Below are 21,997 nucleotides of genomic sequence, written 5' to 3'. Positions count from 1 at the left end.
GTGTATGCAGAATGCCTTTCAACCTCTGCTGCTGGTGCCCCTCTTGGAGCCCCCCAAACCGACCTCAAAAGCCATGCTGTTGTCGTGGCTGCAGTTTTTCTACATAAATTAATAACAGATATCAGCCAGAGTCAGAGCAAGAGCCATTACCATTGCCAGAGCATTATAGCCCAGTTCAGTTGTAAGCAGTCAAACAGGCAGCAGAGCAGAGCAGAGCCGAGCAGAGCAGAGCGGCCATCGTTGGATCGCTCTCGAGCGCCGCTCAGGGACACATTTGGTATTTATTTTGTTATGTAGCCATTTATTTTTTAATGCTCTCTCTGGCACACACAGAAATAAACGAACGGCAACAGCAACAGCAACAGAAACAGAAAACATATCAACATGCACGACATATTTGCATATTAAAATAGCAATGCAATGCTCTGAAAACCCCGCGAACACAGGGAATGGGAATGGGAATGGGTAGGGGGTAGGGGGCACGGGGGGTATGGGAAATGCAGCACACAGGGTGCTTCAGGCTTCAGTGCTTTGCGAGAGAAAGATGTCACATTTTGAGTGACATTCCTGGGCAGAGTGGAGGTGGCAGTGGAAGTGGGAGACTTGTGTGTCAGAGTGCGAAGAATGTGTCAAGAGGGACTCGGGAACAGCTTAGGGAAAAACCACACAGAAGGAGAGCGAGAGCCAAGAGGAGCCAAAAGGTGTGGAAATGATGCGAGTGAAGTGCTTGACGCAGAGAATTATGATTTCAACAGATTATAGACAGTGTCTGACGATGGACAGGGAGGAGATCTACATAAATAATTGAAGGCTGTCAAAGGGAAATTCGATAGGGAATTAATATTTTAGTTGGAGGCAAAGTCAAAGAGGAAGCTTTGAAAAGTATTTCCATATACTCGTATGTGAATAAATTCCAATAATTGATTTTGGAATATTCAATGACCGCAGCTTGAGGCACCCTAATGCCGAACAGAACCAGAACACACACACACACACACGCATGCACCACACATCAAATATTGAACACCTATTGGCCTGTCGATGCACAGCGGAAAGAAGAGGGAGAGGGGGAAAAACAATGGCAAATGCAAACTGGGACTCCGCACCGCAAGTCTTCCGCCCCGCCCCGCCCCGCCAGCACGCTGGACAAGTCATTGCCATTTAATTACACAGAAAACGGAACTAGACTGAAGCCCAACGTGCGAGAGGGAGAGAGGAAAGGAGTAGCAGGGCAGATCTAAGCTCTGACAAGCAGCCCAGCCGTGCCTGTCCCTGCCTGTCCCTGTCCCTAGTCCTATCCCTGTCACCCACACAGTTTACTCGATTGACACGACAGCATTTTTGCACATCTAATGTTCGGCGAGGGAGAGCGGGAGTGGGAGTGGGAGTGGGAAAGGTTCTCTCGTCTCTCCCTTTCACACCTGAGAACGACTAATTTATAGCAGCAGCTGCTTCCCGTTGCTTTGCCGCTCGATACCCTGTTTGCTGGAGGGTATTATGGTGCAGGGATGGACTTGAACCTGCAATACAAAAGTGTTTCTAAAGATAAACCAATCAATCATTACATACTTAATGATCATGAGTATCCACTGCCACTTGCCCAATCGTTATGAAAGGGTATCCAGAGCTAACCATCTTCAGCTGCTTCAGCAAAAGAGGCTCTGGGCACACATCAAAGAGAGCCACAAAAGAGCAAAAACCAAAATGGCACCTAATTGGGAAGGAAGGCGAGAGGCAGCAGGCAGCAGGCGACTGGCAGCAAATACCAACAAAAGCAAAAGCAAAAGCGAAACAGAAAACACAAAAAGCTTTCGTATCGGAGCGACCCCACATAGGACTTAATGAAGTTAAATGTCTAAATGTTTAATTATAAGCCAGAGAAAAACGGCAAAAAATTATGCACAGACCAACCAAAAATGATTTAAACAAATTACACGGAAAAAACCAACGCCACCACCGCAGAGCCACAGAACCAGAAGCATTTGAAAAATGTTTAGCAATTAGGCAGCCAGATAAAGATAAAGAGAGAGGGAGAGGCAGTGGCAGTGGCAGAGGAGAGGGAGATTGAAGCTTTTGTTTTTTCGTCTTTCGCTTTTACAACAAAAGCAAAACCGATCGAAAATCGCACCGCATTGTTGGTGTTGTTGGTGAATATGCTCTTGGTGTATGGTGTAATCTCTTGGATCTAAGCAGAGGAGATGATGCCCACAGATGTGAAGAGATATTAAGCTCATTAAAATCTGTGTGTGAGTGTGCGAGAGAATACGGGCTTTGCTTTGCCTCCTCTTGGGAGAGTACGTCTACACTGGGGCAAAAAAATACTATTCATCAGATACTAAACTGCAAATCCTTTCGCTATCCTTGAGGATATTTGGAAACCCTAGATCTAGTTTCATCCAATTGTCCGTTCGGCAGTAGTCCGTCCTCCTAAAATTGATTAGCCGAGTCCCTGGCACTCTGTAGCTCTCAATAAACGTAGTTGCATTGCACTTCCCTAAGCGCAAAAGGCTGTAAATATAAGTTGTGTCCTTTTTGACTTAAGATCTACCGCATTTCCCGAGAAGCAGTATAATTTTCTCAGTGTATATTTCCAACTGTGGTTCGCAGGGGACTGGGCACTGGGGACTGGCTGGCAACTTGATGCGGGATTCATTAAGGCTTAAGCCTGAACAAAAAATATTTTACGTTTCGGGTCGCTGAAGGTCTTACTACCTGTTGGAGTCGGAGTCTCTCGAACCTTGCTCAAAATAAGCAGCTGAGACCGGACCTGCTGTAGTTGTTGTAATCGTTGTTGTTGTCTGCTGGTGGGCGGGGAGGGGTTCGTCTGCGCATGTGCACACGGTTCGGTACGGTTCGGTTCGGATCGGTTCGGACTTCGGTTGAGATCGTTGCAGAGATGCTCACTATCCGGGGCTGCTCTTTTGTATCTCTTTTGGCTGCATTTCATTGTTATGACATCTACAGGTAACAAATTTTACCTCTGTTTCTCTTTCTGTCTGGATGTCTGGATGTCTGGCTGTCTGCGCCAACCAAAACGAGTTCCCAGTTCTTCCTTCTTCTGTGGGACCACATCTGGCGGGGTTCCTCCATGTTCAATGATTAAATATCATATTTTCTTTATCGGCAACAACAGGCAGCACGAAATCTTTCACTCTTTCACTCTGTTACTCTCCGGGGCAGCCTCCATTCCACTCCATATCTCAGATTCTTGTTTTATACTTGTCTTACAAGCAATTAAAAAAAATTATCGCTCTGCCTTGAATGTGAATGAGTGGTGTGTGTGGAGTGTGCTGGGGCTCCTTGGGTTACAACCAACAACAGCATGGGACTTGCAACATAATTAATGCCATTCCTTTAATCGTAATTTCTTTATCTATATTTGCAGCGATTTGCAGGGCAACAATTTGACCGTGATATACGAGACGGACTTCCAGCGGCTGACCAAGCTCCGAATGCTGTGAGTATGCGCCAAGGAAGTGCTTTGGTCTATAGAGTGCAAGCATTAGTTAGCCCCAAGGAATGGGCTTGTGCATGTAAGGGATGTGATAGGGAAATGCCATCCGAAAGATGGATGCGCGTGGACGCGGTCAATCAATTTAAAGATTCAAGATTATTTATTTTCAAGAAGCAGCTTAAGATAAACTACGATTTACGAATGCTACACTCCAATATTCTTTAGTTTGTTAGTCATTGTGGGTCTAGAGGACTAACAGATCATCCGATGACCAAGTTTTTGATAACAAAAAAGATCCTATCACATCTACGTACATACAAACCATTCCTTAGAGTTATATTTTATATCTTTACACATTTCCTCTTACTCTCTTCTATATCCATCAGCCAACTGACTGACAATCAAATCCATACGATTGAGAGGAATTCCTTCCAAGATTTGGTCTCGCTGGAGCGACTGTAAGTACATAGGCATCATCACACATTACAGATATGTACTCTGTAATTGTACTCTCCTTTTCTACCGATGCTAGTAGCTGCATGACGAATTTTTGAACATAAAAATCAATTACTAACCCATTTTTTGAAGCTCTTTTATTGGAACCTAACACGAGTGCATATCGTATTTATATAGATACATGCAATATAGTAATATAGCTAGCTTGATGCGAGATTTCGTTTCCAATTTCGAATTTCGTTAATATTTTGTGTATCTGATTCCCGTATTTCGTTCTCTGTTTTATTTAATTGCATATCTCTGCCGTTTTTTGACATCTCTCTACTTTCGTTACCTTTTCGTTTTGCGTGCCTAATATGCTCGTCACCAAACACCAAACCAAATCGAAACACCAAAAACCAAAAACAAAAACCACAACAAAAACAACCAACACTCTAATCAAACCAAACCATACCAAACCAAATCGAATCGAATCAATCAGACGCCTAAACAACAATCGACTAAAGGCAATTCCTGAAAACTTTGTGACAAGTTCAGCGAATCTTTTGCGATTGTAAGTACTCGTTAAATCGAATCGAAAGTAGCCGATAGTAGTCGAATACTTGTAGCCATCTGCAGCGATGTGCTGTGGACAGAACGATACTAACATTCCCGATCCATCCCCCCCAGGGACATTTCGCACAATGTCATCGCGACGGTGGGCAGACGCGTCTTCAAGGGCGCCCAATCGCTGCGCAGCCTCCAGCTGGACAACAATCAAGTCACCTGTCTGGACGAGCACGCCTTCAAGGGTCTCGTGGAGCTGGAAATACTGTGAGTATACTGAGCTGTAAACTAGGTCCCCCCAAACTAAACCAAAATCGCAGCTACTTTGCCGAATTGCCAAATCAATCAATGAACGAGAATCTCAGTGTGCCAGAGGGAGCGGTTCAATTAATCAATGAATTAGTGCCTTTTGTTAATCAATCAGCTTGGGAATTAGTGAATGAATTAAAAATCAATCGGTTAATGTTGGGCTGCCCAAATTACATAATAAATGGTTTAGCTTTTGCGCCAAGAGATAAACTAATCGAAGCCCCCGAAATGGTGGCCATTTATCAAGCAATTCGAATGGGAAAGACGGGAAACACGACCAACAACAACCCAACACGATATAATGATATGTTTCGAGGGTATCCACACATTGGAATGATGAAATGAAACAAGATGAAACATGTATTTGAGTAATCCTTAGGCTAGCTTTGAAATTCAAAGAACAAACGTAAATGGAACAGAAATAATGCTCAATTGAGACCAAGAAATAAAAGAAAGAAATATTCAAGTCGAAGAGAACCTCCTAGGAAATGGAACAACGGAATAGAACAAGCCTTTTGCTAAAGGCAAGCGTGCCTTCAATCGAAGAGTTCAGGGGAACGGAACGGGAAATAATCTCAAGTTGCAGGCCAATTGGAACAACGGAATATAACAATACCACTGCCCTGCCTCGTGTTTCGAAGAGGAATCCGATGGGATGGTAAATTTTAATTACATTTCGATCAGCACTCGATCTCTCTGTTGTGCTGTGGTCCCGGGCCCATCCCATGCCTGAAAGAGAAAACATAACTAGCCGAAAAGATGCGGCCGAGCAGATAAAGTCAACTCCATCTTTTTCTCCTCCTTAACCAACCATGTGTCTGTCTGCCTTTTTGTCTGTGTCTTTCTATATAGTACTGTATGTATCCTCTCTCTTTCAGAACGCTGAACAACAATAATCTGACCGCTTTGCCGCATAATGCCTTCGGCGGACTGGGCAGATTGAGGGCGCTACGACTGTCGGACAATCCGTTTGCCTGCGACTGCCATTTGTCCTGGCTGTCGCGCTACCTACGCAGCGCCCCGCGGCTGGCCCCCTACACCCGGTGCCAGTCCCCCTCGCAGCTGAAGGGCCAAAACGTGGCGGACCTGCACGACCAGGAGTTCAAATGTTCAGGTATGTTAGACGGCTATATGGCATGGTCTTGTGTGTCTGTGCAACATGTTGTTGCACTCTGCACTCTGCAGAAGGCGCTACCACAAATAGACAGAAATTTCAGCTCCATTCGGTCCCGTTTCCATGCCTCTCCATGTGGATGTATCCGCCAAATTAATTAGTTTTATATGCCAAAGCAGCCATCGAACGATGGCAAACACAAAGCATTATAAATCATAAGCAGTCATATGGGCACACCCCCGCTTCAAACGCCCACAAACAGCAGAACAGTGGGGGGCGGGGGCAGCAGCAGGGGCAGGGGCAGTAATAACAGCATATGAAGAGAAGTTGTGTTACTTTCAGCAGATCGAAGCTTGGAATACTCTTCAAACCATACAATCCATGAGAGCTGGAGGATGAAATCTATCGGAATCGTCTGGAAACCCATAAGAGACCTCCCCACTAAGACTGGTCTCATCATCGGTCTGTTCTCGCAACTATCTCTCCATTGTGTAATGACTCCTTTTAGGGAATCCAAAAGTCAGGGCCAAACCCTACAAACCCCTTTCGGCGAGGGTATAACAATAACCACTTGGTGGTTTTGGTGGCTTCATCGCTTGCTCTCTGGCTCCACCGCTCAGCTCATCTCATCTCATCGACTCGACGTCGTGTGTTTGCCAAAACGTTTAACGCCGTTGAAATCATCTTCTGTATGTGTGTGTTTTTGGCTTCTTTTCTCAACCGAAAGATGCAGAGATGCAGATGCTCGAGCCGAGGCTGAAGCTGAAGCTGCGGCAACGACTGCGGGCCAAGTGGCAAGCCAAGGCGCTGAGCCAAGTGAATGGGAAATTGGCCACAATCGAGACGCAGAGCACAGAGCGTACAGAGCCGCTCAATGAAGCGGAAAATGTGCCCCATCCCCATCCCCATTCCCATTCCAAACCGAACGAAACGAAACGAGTTTTCTTTCCTCAACCTCCTTTCTGTTGAACAGCGGAATGGTTAGGGCATTCGTGGTTGCTGTTTTTGGGCAGCCTGTGAAATTGATATACCAATGCGGGGGACATGATATGGATATGGATATGTCTATGGATATGGAGATGAGATTGAATGTCCCTGAGCTGGGCTGCTGATGACCCGTGTGACCCGATCATGAGATCTGATACTTTCGATACTACTTATGCCATAATGATGGATTCTTGCGATTGGATAACATTCCGAGAAGCAAATTGAAAAAGATTAAAGTTCTGAATTGAATCACAACTATTTGGGAGTCATCTTTAGGGAAAGAGCATCCCGTATTCCAGCTGGCACCAGTTCATGGCTTGATTTCTTTCCTTGTTTGACTTTCGTTTTGTATGAAATGCTATGGAATTATGTGGGTAAACATTTATGGCCAGCGGCTGGTTATAGTTGCACCTCCTCGTAGCCCATACCCCATACCCCATCCATTCATCCGAAGCCCCTCTTCTACGATATAGCGTGCTGTGCAGTAGCATTGATAATTATGGAGAGAGGGAGGGGCGGGGAGGGGAGAGACTCCATCTCCCGACTTGAAGTTCAAATTAAATTTGCAAAATAAGTAAGCCCCATCTTTTGGTTTTCGTCTGCAGGCCTGACGGAGCATGCCCCGATGGAATGCGGAGCGGAGAACAGCTGTCCACACCCATGCCGCTGTGCGGACGGTATCGTTGATTGCCGTGAGAAGAGCCTGACCAGTGTGCCCGTCACGCTACCGGACGACACCACGGAACTGTAAGTGGATCTCGGACTCCGAATCTCTCAAGTCTTATGCATGCAAATCTCTCTTTACTCTTTACTCTTGACTCTTCCAGACGCCTCGAGCAGAACTTCATTACGGAACTGCCACCGAAATCGTTCTCCAGCTTTCGACGCCTGCGACGCATTGATTTGTCCAACAACAACATCTCGAGGATAGCCCATGATGCACTCAGCGGCCTAAAGCAGTTAACCACACTGTAAGTACGGATAATGCCAGCCCAGGGAACTGGCTGTGCCACGGGTATAGGTATCAGGTTTCAGGTGTGCTGCGGTCTCGTCTCGTCTGGTGCGACTGCGATGTGTGCGCAACAAGTAGCCATCACACACAACAAAATGTGCACTCACCTGAGGCTAAACTGAACTCAGAACGCGACTGAAGAGGCACTGTGTGTGGTGTGACAGGCGGGGCTCTGGGCCTGGCCAGAAGCGAGCTAATCGGGCCCACGCTAAGAGCTGCCCGCAAGGCATCAGCTTACCTGGCTAACAGCTCTCCCACTTCTCTCGCCCTGCCCTGCCCTGCCAGTCCTTCATGGGTAGCCCTCATCGAGAGGAGTGCGTGACACGAGCTTAATGGTTCCTTCAGGACATTTCATTTGAACGTCTAAGCCCCTCCAAATGGGTGCCAGCCAAACGCACAAGCGAAAAATGACAAAGAAAATGGCCGAGAATGCAAAAACAAAATTGAATGGAACCCCCCTAAATGCAGTATAAAATTTCTTTGGGAAAGCTTCGTAGGTCCCACCTTTTGGATAACAATAGGATTCATTCAGGATTCCCCCACGTGTCACGTGGCATCCACGCCTCCCACGCCACGCCCATCACTAGTCGGTTAAGCCAAAACCAGTTGCCGCCCGCAATGTGGCAGCCACAGCCACAGCGACACACACCCATACACACAGAAAAAAGGAAGAGGCAAGAGGAATGACGGCAACAACAGCCTTAACCACTTTGTCTTGCCAGCCCAGTATTTTTGTGATTTCTTGTACATTTCTTTACCTTTTTTTCAACATTTGTCGTGTGTTTTATTTGTGTTTCTTTTCATGTTTGCTGCTGCTGCTGCTGCCCCACCTCCGGCTTGAATGCTCCTCCTGCGCCACCCAACAGCGTGCTGTACGGCAATAAAATAAAGGACTTACCCTCGGGCGTTTTCAAAGGACTCGGCTCGCTGCAGCTGCTCCTGCTGAACGCCAACGAGATCTCGTGCATACGCAAGGACGCGTTCCGCGACCTCCACAGCCTCAGCCTGCTCTCCCTGTACGACAACAACATACAGTCCCTGGCTAATGGCACATTCGACGCCATGAAGAGCATCAAAACGGTGTAAGTACATGGAAAGAGACGACTCCTCCTCCTGCCAGCGCTGCTGCTCCCACCACTTGAATGGATGCCATGCCTCCCCCCTCCCCCTAAGGCATACTGAAAGCTCGAACATGCCTCCATGCCTTCGTGCATGCCATGCCATGCCCCATCTTGAATGGAGCATCAGGCACTTTGGTGTTAAACCTCTGAAGTGCATTTAGTAGTTCCCTTTGACTTGGCCCTCGCCTCGTCGTTGCCTCATCGTTGCCTCATCGTTGCCCCATCGTTGCCTCGTCTGCGCGTTGACATTTGTTTAGCGGCAAACAAGCGGCAGCTTCCAAACCTCCTTCGGGATTCCCCCTGGTGAACCGTAAAGCCTTTCTAACGAGAACAAAAGACAACTACGACGACGAGAAGACGCTGCGAAGAATTCTCTTTTGGCATCGATAAATGTACGCGGCTCCAGAGGTTGGGACTCTAAGTGCGCGACGCGAACCAGGATTTGTATGCCCGGGTGCAGGGTTGTCATCTCTCCTGTCAGCTTTTGTTCACCATTAACTGGGTTGCAACCGATCAGATCTGTAAGCGGCAGACCCCTGTAAGCCGCTTGCGATCTTGTGCCATCAATTTGGCAGGAGAAATTAAGGAATTCGACCACCGGTCATCTGTCAATTCCTATACCACAGGGTATAGGGTGTAGGGCATTGAAGTTTATCAATATGAAATCTATCAACGTTCCTTATTGAAAGGTTTTCCCCCTGTGGCCTGGAAAACGAAATAAAAGAAGGGGAAAATGCATTCACAAGTCTGCAATTTCCCCGAGCATTTGTCAACCCTGCCGGGAATCGCTTTTAAATAGTTGCAAAACAACACCCAAGGACGGAAGGAGGGCCGAGTGGAGTGGAACAACAACGGAAATGTCGTAGCCACAAGGCTGGTGCACTTTTAAGACGTCTCAAGCCTCCAGTGGGCTCCTTTTGCAACATCTTTCTCTGTGAATCCCTACAGAACGCCATGCCATTCAGTCGAATGCTCAATGCTACTTTCTTTTGCTTACTTTCTTTCCATTTCCGCACAAAAACATGCACATCTATATATATATACATATAGACATCTGGCCAAGAATCCTTTCATTTGCGACTGCAATCTCCGCTGGCTGGCCGACTATTTGCACAAAAATCCCATAGAGACAAGTGGAGCACGCTGCGAGTCACCGAAGCGGATGCATCGTCGTCGCATTGAATCTCTGCGCGAGGAGAAATTTAAATGTAAGTAAAGTCCCAGACACACCAGCCCGTTCCAACCCCAAACATCGCTCCCAACTATTCTACAGGCTCCTGGGATGAATTGCGAATGAAGCTGTCCGGCGAGTGTCGAATGGACTCGGACTGTCCGGCCATGTGCCACTGCGAGGGCACCACCGTCGACTGTGCGGGCCGTGGACTGAAGGAAATACCACGTGACATACCCCTCCACACCACTGAGCTGTAAGTCCTGTCCCTGTGCCCGTGCCTGTCCCTGTTTCTGTCCCTGCCCTGTTCCGGCTGCTGCCCTCCAACCGAGTTAAGCTGATACATTATTCGATTTTGCAGTTTGCTCAACGATAACGAACTGGGAAGCATCAATTCCGATGGCCTCTTTGGGCGGCTGCCGCATCTGGTGAAGCTTGAGCTGAAGCGCAACCAACTGACGGGCATCGAGCCGAACGCCTTCGAGGGGGCGTCGCACATCCAGGACCTGCAGCTGGGCGAGAACAAGATTAAGGAAATCTCCAACAAGATGTTTCTTGGCCTCCATCAGCTCAAGACCCTGTAAGTGGGAATGCGGCCCAAAAAGGGAATTTCTGAGCAATTTTCCCCCTCTCTCTCTCTCTCTCTCGTTGCAGCAATCTGTACGACAATCAAATCTCCTGCGTTATGCCTGGCTCCTTTGAGCATCTCAACTCGTTGACGTCGCTGTAAGTTTCCTGATTATACCACATGCCTGATGCCAGATGCCTGATGCCTCTGCTGCCTATGCACAATAATTAGAACTGTGCCAAGTGCTCCTCCTCCTTCGGCATCTCCATAGAGCACTTTAATAGATAAATGATTTAGCTTAAGCATTAATTGCCCTTTCTCCGCACGAAATTAGGTTAATGGTTTCGATTGTTCTCTCGTTGAACACAGCCTCTGATGTGGTGCTTCCAAATCAGTTTTACTTCGAAAGCACAGCACAACTATTGTATATAATTCAATTGAACTCCAATTTATAGGGGGTCCATGTGTGTGCCTGCTGCGATAACAGATCCATTCCACACTGGCTCCTCTTTCGCCACCCCGCCCCCCCTTTCACTCGAAATCATCCCCCAAGTGAATGATGGAACCAGACCAGAGAGAGAGGGAGAGGGAGCACCCTGCCCGCCTGCCCGCCTGCTGGCTGCCTTCGATGATTTAATTAATTAAAATTGAGTTCAATGAAGAGACTGCTGCTGCTCCGTCGACGAGTAAAAGTATCTGTGTGTGTGGCTGCAGCATCGTCAAGTGCGTGTGTGTGTGCAAAATTATTATAAAATTCATTTAACTAGCTAATAAATAGCTTCAATGAAATTCATTAGGTGCTGTGCACCACATGACACTCACCACCCACCACAGTACCCATCCTGCCACCTTCAAAGGTGTTTATGTGCGAAGGCATCCACACACGCACACACACACCCACACTCGCTTTCTGTCTCTCTGGGGTGCTCCTAATGGCATGACAAAGCAGAACTGCTTATTGAATTAGTCTGGACGCCGGTTGTAACTCTGGAATCGCCAATGTAATTTGTGCCCCATTGTTCCTATGTTCCACCCAACCGCCAACCACTCTACTCTCCACTCCCTCTCGCTCTCTGCAGAACCCACCGCATAATTAAAGTGTCTAAGTGCCGAGTGTCCAGGGGGCAAAGAGGGGCTCTTGGCTCCACGCACGGATGGGAGATGAATAGGAGAATGGAATCTGTTAACCGAATGAGAGCACACACAAAGAGCTCTGATTTACAGAACCGAGTATATCCAATGTCCAGGGGAAAAGGGTCATCTGGACGAAAACAAAAAACAGAATTTCCCCACAGCCCTAATTGAATTGGAATGTTTTGATACCCATCGATATTTGTATACGTGCTATTCAGAGGAGTATATGGGGTGAGAACGGAATCCAAAGCTAGGAGGAATACAGGAGGAAATTTCTTTAAAATTGAATAGATCTTCAGTCACATCAGATTTTGCCATGCAAAAAATACCAGCACTATACGTAGCACTTACAAGTCTTCACTCCAATTGTAATTTCCATCTGATTACCTGATTAGCAGTAGGACATCGGTGGCCCATAGATGGAATACTAAACAATAGCCAGTACTTACTTGCTTTTCTGTGTGTGTGTTTTTTGTAGGAACCTCGCCTCGAATCCATTCAATTGCAATTGCCATTTGGCCTGGTTCGCCGAATGGTTGCGTAAAAAGTCGCTGAACGGCGGAGCGGCACGTTGTGCGGCCCCGTCGAAGGTACGTGATGTGCAAATCAAGGATCTGCCCCACAACGAATTCAAATGCAGCAGCGAGAACAGCGAGGGCTGCCTGGGCGACGGCTACTGTCCGCCCTCGTGCACCTGCACCGGCACTGTGGTCCGCTGCTCACGCAATCAATTGAAGGAGATTCCGCGCGGCATTCCCGCCGAGACATCCGAGCTCTATCTGGAGTCCAATGAAATCGAGCAGATCCACTACGAGCGCATTCGACATCTCCGCTCGCTCACCAGACTGTAAGTATCCGGAGCCGAGGAGGGAGCGGTTCTAAGACTAATCGTATGCATTTTCCACAGCGATCTGAGCAATAACCAGATCACCATACTCTCCAACAACACCTTCGCCAATCTGACCAAACTATCCACGCTGTAAGTATGGGCGGGCCCTGTTGCCGGTGCTGTTTGCTGTTTGCTGTCCATGGCCATGTCTAATGGCTTTTTAATTGCTCCTGCACCGCAACGGAAAGCCGCAAAAAATAGTGTAGTGGTACCTACTCCGACTACCGACGTACCACGATATAAAAGCAACACAAATCGAAGGCTCAAGAGGGCTTGACACAATTCTGCGCCAAATTGCATCGTTTGTCGATGGGCCGGGTCTTGGGCATGTCCGCTGTACGGCCAAGGCGCAGGCACGAAATTCATTCCGAAACGTAAAGTCGAAATCGTGACTCGTGCTTAAGCATTAGTCGTCAGCGTTGGCTTTTGCTTTGGCTTTGGCGTCATCGTCGCGTCGCATCGATGCTATTGCCTTCCGCACAGTGGAATGGCACATAAATTTTTTGAGGTTAAAAGTTATGTTCAATGGAAAGAAGCCAAGCAGAGGCAAGGGATCTTAATATAAGATATACGTTTCCCAGAACTCTTGAAGAATATATACAGATATCGGATGTTATTACTGAATATAGATTGCACTGGATGAGTGTTCTTTTAATCTCAGGCTGTAAATGCTTTTTGCAGTCCTTAGTCTACGTATGTAGGATATTTTCCTTCTCAATTGAATATTTTATGATATATGCAGAATCAAAAGTTTCTAGAAATGTCTGGATATACGTATATAGGTCTCCATTTTGATAGATCTGTCCATTCAGGTTTAGTTTTTTACCGGAGAATATTCGCCACATCCTCCCACTGTGCCGCCTGTGCATTGTGTGCGCTATCCACAATCAAAGCTTAGCCGTTAGTTCAGCTTGGTTTTCATTTTGTCCGATTGCGAATGGAAAACGTTTTGCAATTACTTTCATTTCTTCATCAATTGTGTCTGCCTCTCTGTGGGTCTGTGTGTGTGGCTAATGCAATTTTTGTAAACGTTTCCCGGTTCGCCCTTTTGCAGCATCATCTCGTACAACAAGCTGCAGTGTCTGCAGCGGCATGCGTTGTCTGGCCTCAATAACCTGCGCGTGCTCTCGCTGCACGGCAATCGCATCTCGATGCTGCCGGAGGGCTCCTTCGAGGATCTCAAGTCATTGACACACATGTGAGTAGAGTAATCTAGTGATGTGGAATGCTTCCGCATTGGCCGACTGCTTACTGAAGGAACGCTTTTCCGCTTTTCCGCCAACGAAACAGAGCCTTGGGCAGCAATCCCCTGTACTGCGACTGCAGCCTCAAGTGGTTCTCCGACTGGATCAAGCTGGACTATGTGGAGCCGGGCATTGCGCGCTGTGCGGAGCCCGAGCAGATGAAGGACAAGCTGATCCTGTCGACGCCCTCGTCCAACTTTGTGTGCCGCGGCCGCGTGCGCAACGACATCCTGGCCAAGTGCAACGCCTGCTTTGACCAGCCCTGCCAGAACAAGGCCCAGTGCGTGGCGCTGCCCCAGCGGGAGTACCAGTGCCTCTGCCAGCCGGGCTACCACGGCAGACACTGCGAGTACATGATAGACGCCTGCTACGGCAACCCGTGCCGCAACAACGCCACCTGCACGGTGCTCGAGGAGGGACGCTTCAGCTGCCAGTGTGCCCCCGGATACTCGGGCGCCCGCTGCGAGACGAACATCGACGATTGCCTGGGCGAGACCAAGTGCCAGAACAACGCCACCTGCATCGACGGCGTGGAGTCGTACCGCTGCGAGTGCCAGCCAGGGTTCAGCGGCGAGTTCTGCGACACCAAGATCCAGTTCTGCAGCCCGGAGTTCAATCCCTGCGCCAACGGGGCCAAATGCGTGGACCACTTCACGCACTACAGCTGCGAATGCCAGGCGGGCTTCCACGGAACCAACTGTACGGACAACATCGACGACTGCCAGAACCACATGTGCCAGAACGGCGGCACCTGCATCGACGGCATCAACGACTACGTGTGCAAGTGCCCCGACGACTTCACCGGCAAGTACTGCGAGGGACACAACATGATCTCCATGATGTACCCGCAGACGTCGCCCTGCCAGAACCACGAGTGCAAGCACGGCGTCTGCTTCCAGCCGAATGCCGCCGGCTCCGACTACCTCTGCAAGTGCCATCCGGGCTACACGGGCAAGTGGTGCGAGTACCTCACCAGCATCAGCTTCGTGCACAACAACTCGTTCGTGGAGCTGGAGCCGCTCCGCACCAGACCCGAGGCCAATGTGACCATCGTCTTCAGCAGCGCGGAACAGAACGGCATACTCATGTACGACGGGCAGGACGCCCACCTGGCTGTGGAACTGTTCAACGGACGCATCCGGGTCAGCTACGACGTGGGCAACTATCCCGTGTCCACCATGTACAGCTTCGAGATGGTGGCGGACGGCAAGTACCATGCCGTCGAGCTGCTCGCCATCAAGAAGAACTTCACGCTGCGCGTGGACCGCGGCCTGGCACGCTCCATCATCAACGAGGGCTCCAACGACTACCTGAAACTGATGACGCCCATGTTCCTGGGCGGCCTGCCCTCGGAGCCCGCACAGCAGGCCTACAAGAACTGGCAGATCCGCAACCTGACCAGCTTCAAGGGCTGCATGAAGGAGGTGTGGATCAACCACAAGCTGGTGGACTTTGGCAATGCCCAGCGCCAGCAGAAGATCACGCCGGGCTGTGCACTGCTCGAGGGCGAACCCGCCGAGGAGGAGGATGATGAGCAGGACTTCATGGACGAGACGCCTCACATGAAAGAGGTACGACCAGAGGGATCTATCATCTGTGTTTATGTTTACTTATGATTGTTATTTTCTTTAGGAACCCGTGGATCCCTGCTTGGAGAACAAGTGCCGACGGGGCAGCCGGTGTGTGGCAAATGCCAATGCCCGAGATGGCTACCAGTGCAAGTGCAAGCACGGCCAGCGCGGACGCTACTGCGATCAAGGTGAGGGCATCACAGAGCCCCCAACAATCACCGGTACATAAATACATCTATCATGCTTTTTGCCTCCTACTCCCACATCAAGTCTTGGGGTCAACGAAAGAGAGAGGGCATCGAATTGTCGAGCTATCGACTAGATAGGGTTTGTAACACCCCTGGAAGTGATGTAGAAATTTGTATTCTTGGAGCATTTCCAAAGGGAAATCAGATGTAAAAGACATCCCTTGAAAGAGGTTTCGTTTCTATGTAAAAGATAGTCGTATGTGGGAGCTTGTGTGAGTTCTACCGAGTAGCTCTACTCGTGTGTATATAGGGACATATTCCTATGCTTAGGAGTTTTGCGCTCCTCCAAAAGTATCGCTTGACTGGCCCGCACATCACCTCATCATTTGCTTTACACACAAACAAACACCTGCCACATCACACGTTCAACGCTCATCCTCTAAATGGGTGGCGGGGGGTCTTAGATCTGCTGCCTTTTAATGAGCCCAACCTCTTGACTAATTACACTTTGTTGATTCTTGATATTTTGCAGCAGCATCCACGTGCCGCAAGGAGCAGGTGCGAGAGTACTACACGGAGAACGACTGCCGCTCCCGGCAGCCGCTGAAGTACGCCAAGTGCGTGGGAGGCTGCGGCAATCAGTGCTGCGCGGCCAAGATTGTGAGGCGCCGCAAGGTAAGTGCATGCATGGATGGATGGACAGACGGATGTTGATTAATGGAAACTTGTCCCCCTTTTTGTTTCGTCGATAGGTGCGCATGGTGTGCAGCAACAACCGCAAGTACATCAAGAACTTGGATATTGTCCGGAAGTGCGGATGCACCAAGAAATGCTACTGACTGAAAGATGCGACTACCCAATTGCTCGAACGGAGCAATAGCAGCTTAGATGTTAGTTTAGGAACAGGTTTAAATTTAAATTATAATAGTAGTAGTAGTAATAGTACCGATAGTCTTAGCTTTAGCCCTAGGGATACCACGAAACTGGGGGCCGAGAGTGTTGAAAAGGAGGAGGAGGATGAGATGGAGCCGGAGACGGAGACGGAGGCTTCACTAGGCCATGCTGATGCGGGGGATAGCGAGGACTATCCCACTGAGCAGACAGATCGCATGCAGGCAGATCTCTACGATGATGATGATGATGATGATGATGACGATGGTCTGGACGATGATGATTTTCCAGGTGAAAATGAAAATGGAGAGGATGATCAGGAGCAGGAGCGGGAACCCGAGTCGCTGCCCGACCCCAAGGGTCTGGTGGGCGTCCAGGATGAGGAGGAGGATATGGGCTATGACGAGGATGATGAGAGAATAGCCCTGGAGCGTCCGCGTACAGTCAGGCCACGGGCGGACGAAGAGCAGTTCGTCAATGAGGAGGGCAGTGGCTTTGGCGGCCTGCAGACGCGTTTCCGGCCAAGCAGCAGTAGCAGCAGCAGTGGCAGCGCCAGCTACCGCCAGAGCCAATTAGAGAACATCCGCAAGAAACTGCTGACGGAGAGCCAGTCCGCTGCGGCGGTGGCAGTGGCCGTGGCCGTGCCGAGCACTGCGATCGATCTGCGCGAGAGCAGCGGCCATTTTGCTAACGATGATGAGGATGGCGAGGACAACGATGACGGCGTCGATGACGAGTTCGCCGACACAGGCGACGGTGCTGGCTTCTTTGGTGCTGGCTCGCAGCATCAGCAGCAGCGGAAGAGTGGCAGCCACTATTACCGCAAGAACGGCAACGATGCCATCAAGATCATCTCGACGCCGCTCGGAAAGGTGAGCATCGTCTACCAACAGACGGACAAGGATCAGGAGCAGGACAAGGACCTGCAGCAGCAACAGAAGAAGCCAGCGCTCACCGACTTCGATGCCTTGTCGCCCGACCCAGAGAGCAGTCATCGTTTTCCGTCGCCACATCCGAAGATTACGCCCGTTCTAACACCCGATGGCAAGGTGGCTCTGCTCTACCGCGGAGACTCGGAGAACTCCAAGTACGAGCCCATACGCAACCTTACACACAAGTTCGCCGGCACGCCGTCGAAGGAGCCCTCAAAGACCTCCCTGGACAGCGCGTCCGACGACTCCTCCTCGGACGATTCCGTGTATACGGACAGCGAGGATAGCGAGGACCATGGGGATGGCAAGTCGGAGGCCGCAGCGGCCACCACGCCAAAGCCGGTCCTGCCAGAGATTATGGAGCCCCCGGCTAATGTCCAGCCTGGCGGATCCTTCATCATCCGCCCCACCTCCGACTCGCTGCTGCCCATGATCAACCGGCCGCTGTCCGAGGTGCTGGGCATCAAGAAGAACCAGTTCCAGGAGACGCGAGTGCGCGATCAGCTGCCCACTCTGCCCACGGAGGCCACTCCTCGCTCCCTGCTGGCCCAGCCAGGCGGAGCTGGTGGCGAAACGCCGCGTCACTTCCTCACGAAGGTGAACCTGGCCGAGTACCCCACCTCCGGGCGCACGCTGCAGCAGCCGCTGCTTCCGTTCAGCCGCGACTTCGACTTCAGCAGGGACAACACGATGCTGGACGAGCGGTCCCGCATTCGAGAGCTGGAGAAGCAGCGCGAACGGGAGCGGGAGCATAACGAGGCCACCAGCAAGGGCGGCGGTGGAGCCACGGAGGCCCACACGATAGCCAACGAGCAACTGCTGTCCAAGACGGAGGTCATCAATCTGGCCATTGTGCCGCAGTTCGACGAGGACATGGAACGGCTGCAGCGCCTGCACGAGAACGGAGGCGGGGGCAGGCGTCACCACAGGGCGCGCCACCGCCACAAGCAGACGGAGGAGGAGCTGTCCGGCATCCATTGCGTCATGCAGGTCATGATGGGCATTGCGGCCGTCTCGACGGTCTTCGGGATGCTGGGCACCTTCTTCAAGCAGCGCATTCTCGATCAGCTGCGGGTGATGCACTGGTAGTACAACAAAGGGTGTTCGATGTTCGGTGTCGAATGCCCCACTTTCCCCATTTCCCCAATCCCTCCGCATCGTCATCGCCATCGCCATCGTTGTCGTCGTCATAATTGTCCACTCTATCGATTCCCGCTACTACTAGGATACGAGGCATTCTCCTTCTACTACTACTACTACTGCTCCTTCAGCATATGTATACTCACAGATATATATACTCGAACCATATGCCATTTATACACGTCCCTATATATACATCAGATAATCGCATAATCTATATACATATAGTATACATATGGAGCAGCGGCATCGATTTGCTTTCCTCCCTTTCCGCTTTTTATATCTACTATGTAATCCTTCGGTGCGGTATCCAGCAACTGATGGAAATACCTTCATTGGGCTGCTGGCATATCCTCGCCACATATACGTATATATTCCATATATATTGATATATAAATTTACTAGTGCAAGCTACCCAGGCGATGTGCATAATAACTGAATAACTAACTGATTAAATGGCGATCTAACGATCCGAATATCCAGTCTATGTATGTATGTAAATGAAACGCAACTGTAGCCCCTGCCATGTCCATGTCAATGTCCGTTTCCGCTTCCGTTTCAGAGAGAAATTTACTTTCCTGGCCCCCCCGCAAATTGTCTTTTCTTCGCACAATTTAGTGTGTGCTTCCTTCCCCATTACAAAAAAAACAAAAGCAAACCACCTTTACGAGCTTTAAGCAAGTCATTGCATGTGCCACGCCCCTGCCTGCCTGCCCGCCATAGCATGCGCCCATCTGGAACATTCCCCTTGCCCCAAATCATCAGATCCTCCACCTCCAAATCGAAAGAACACTGAAATTGGATTTAGTACAGATTCCTTTTGTAGATAGAAAACGAAACGCAACAGTTGATGAAAGATAACCAGATGAACGATTGATATCGAATGACAAAACGATAATCGAGAAATGATAAACGATAATATTAACGAAACACACACAATTACACAATGCAAGGGTCGTTTTAAACGCAAAATGCAAACAACAGTCTCAAAGAAACGAGTAGCAAACGATAATAAGTGCATATAAACGGAACCTTCTTAAGTTTAAGTTGCTCAAATGAAATGAAATGAAAGTATTTTGATAGAACAGAACGAACAACCAGGAAACAAAGAATCGAATGAGAGAATCGAATCAAATCGAATCGAAAACAAAACAACAAATTGCCCCCAAAAAACGTGTAACGAATTTCCAGCAAATTGTTGCAAGTGTTTTCCCTAGAACTAGACTAGAAGCATACAAATAATAATAATAGTAACTATAATAATAATCGTAACTAAACTAAACTAAACTAAACCTGTGTGCAAACGAAGCGTAACTAATCTTACAATTAACGAAAACCAATATCCTAAACATAATTCGGATAACAACATCTAAGCTGGGTAGTCGCATGTAAATCTCTAACAATTAACAATTACCAACCTAAGTTAGTCCTAAAGAAACGAAAACAAAAATCGAATTGCATTTAAAGAAACCTATAAATATATACATATACATATATTGATATAATAATAATTATTTATACTAATCTATCTATATATACTTATATGTATGCTGTATGTATGTATGACTCTATATGTATATGTAAAATGTTTTTGACTATTTTTCACTATTTATATCCACATATATATTATATATGCGCATATACGATACAAGATCATGTGTAATAGCCCCACCCCTTTTGGTCATTTTAGTTGTCTTTTATATATATTTATAATACTTGTCTTTTAATCTGTATCTGTATCCGTATCCGTATCCGTGCTGTATGTATTATTTTTATGAATTATTCATGTGTAGTTATGCGCACTGCACTAATTATACGCATACGATATGTATTGTATAACCTATTGACAAATATATATACATATACTATATGTATTATGTGTAATAGCTGTTGCTAAACCAAGTTTAATTATCAGTTCTTATCGTTTACAATTACCTCACGGAGATTTCGCCGGTTCGCGGCCGTTAATTGTGTTCAGCAAAAGAGTTGGGATGAGAGTTCAAGTACAATATTTTGGACTGACAATGGGGTAAAATCAGCAAATACAAGTATGGCTTTTATTTCTGTGTGTAATATTTGTTTCGTAATAAACGTGACAAGCGTAAATGTTCCAAGCGAAACTGTCTTTTATTCCATCCAAAATAATGATTAATTTTTAGTTGAAAGTTTATTTTGAGCTTTATTCCCCATACAGCCGACGTTCTCTCACTGCTTCTTGGACGTGGGCCTCTTCTTGCTCTTCACCGCCTCCATGGCCTGCAAAAAGAACTTGACGGTGCCCACGTACTCGCTGGCGGCGGCATTTCTATCCACGACTACGCCGCTCACCTGGTAGAAGCCAATTGTAAAGGGTGGAACCAAGGATGGGTCCAAGAACCCATTCCGACCGTACAGATGACCCTGAAAACGGAAATACACGAACATGGCAGAGATATCGATCAGTTTTGGTCCAGAGGTTGTATCCTTCCAGCTTACCACAGGATTGCGCAGTGGTACAGTGATGTAACAGTCCATGTTGACCGCTTTCAGATAGTGGGAGAAATTTTGCACACGCTCCGGGTTCCCAAGGCACTCTATGTTCGTCATCTTGTACACCAACTGTTCATCGCAGCACTATTGGGAAACAGGGCCACTCCATAAGTGCTTGAATCTTTCCCCAGACGATTACTTACCATTTGCCCCCGCCGAGACAGCAGTAGAGGAATATAAGTACCACCAGGTCGGTCTGCATTGCCAAAAGTATCAGTACCCGGCTTGTAAAATAGTTTATATTTCATAAAGCGTAATCGAATATACAATATGTATTATACATACATTTATAAAATTGATTTGGAAGCACTATTTTTGTATCATTGAAAATTATCTGTTGGGTCCACTGACTGACCCAGCCTCAAGCGGGATATGCGACAGTATCTTGGGGACGGCTGTCGGGCAATGTTGAAAAGGATAGTTCCTGTTAAAAAGGCCCACAAATAAGGGATAAAATATCCTTCGCAACAAGGACATTATCAGATCAAGGATTTTCTTACGATCACAGGAAGCCATCGCACGACCAGATCGGAGGAGAAATGGCAGAGTTATCCATCAACAACAAACTACAACAACATCCAGTTACTACAACAACCCCCTCAATTTCGTGCCGCTCAAAGCCGAGATTTGGGTTACCAGGCGAACAGAAATTAACAGAAAGCAATATTAAAGAACACAGAAAAGAGTTGAATACTTTTGGGGGTTCCAATAAATTTAAAAAGGGAGACCTGCTGGCTTCTG

At 48.2% G+C, this 21,997-nt stretch overlaps 2 protein-coding genes across 4 annotated transcripts in view; one reads left to right on the top strand and one right to left on the bottom strand.

Moving 5' to 3' along the window:
- Window positions 1–20,127, top strand: part of sli (slit guidance ligand) — a 54,819-nt gene extending 34,692 nt beyond the window's left edge. The window contains 19 exon segments of the mRNA XM_004444489.3: window positions 3,386–3,457; window positions 3,841–3,912; window positions 4,392–4,463; window positions 4,580–4,723; window positions 5,644–5,879; window positions 7,472–7,613; window positions 7,694–7,837; window positions 8,745–8,960; window positions 10,050–10,207; window positions 10,273–10,426; window positions 10,532–10,750; window positions 10,825–10,896; window positions 12,351–12,719; window positions 12,780–12,851; window positions 13,816–13,959; window positions 14,052–15,576; window positions 15,638–15,797; window positions 16,297–16,439; window positions 16,517–20,127. Of these exon segments, the coding sequence (XP_004444546.2) occupies window positions 3,386–3,457; window positions 3,841–3,912; window positions 4,392–4,463; window positions 4,580–4,723; window positions 5,644–5,879; window positions 7,472–7,613; window positions 7,694–7,837; window positions 8,745–8,960; window positions 10,050–10,207; window positions 10,273–10,426; window positions 10,532–10,750; window positions 10,825–10,896; window positions 12,351–12,719; window positions 12,780–12,851; window positions 13,816–13,959; window positions 14,052–15,576; window positions 15,638–15,797; window positions 16,297–16,439; window positions 16,517–18,676 (6,274 nt within the window). The 3' untranslated portion in view covers window positions 18,677–20,127.
- Window positions 20,128–20,802: 675 nt separating this feature from the next.
- LOC26532927 (uncharacterized) lies at window positions 20,803–21,991 on the bottom strand. Of its 3 annotated transcripts, XM_033377490.1 has the most exons (3): window positions 21,400–21,991; window positions 21,203–21,340; window positions 20,803–21,127 (listed from the first exon to the last, which is right to left on the bottom strand). In XM_033377490.1, exons 1-3 carry the CDS (start codon window positions 21,502–21,504, stop codon window positions 20,933–20,935), a joined length of 438 nt encoding a protein of 145 aa, XP_033233381.1. In that variant the 5' UTR covers window positions 21,505–21,991; the 3' UTR covers window positions 20,803–20,932. The 3 variants fall into 3 exon arrangements, with proteins under 3 accessions (XP_033233381.1, XP_033233380.1, XP_033233382.1); XM_033377489.1 differs by having other exon boundaries at window positions 20,803–21,340; XM_033377491.1 differs by having other exon boundaries at window positions 20,803–21,480; window positions 21,542–21,991.
- Window positions 21,992–21,997: the final 6 nt, after the last annotated feature.

The sequence above is a fragment of the Drosophila pseudoobscura genome, chromosome 3, assembly GCF_009870125.1.
Source record: "Drosophila pseudoobscura strain MV-25-SWS-2005 chromosome 3, UCI_Dpse_MV25, whole genome shotgun sequence".
NCBI classification, from domain to species: domain Eukaryota; kingdom Metazoa; phylum Arthropoda; class Insecta; order Diptera; family Drosophilidae; genus Drosophila; species Drosophila pseudoobscura.
Note: the sequence above shows the minus strand (reverse complement) of the source record. Positions and strands in the feature narration are given on the sequence as shown.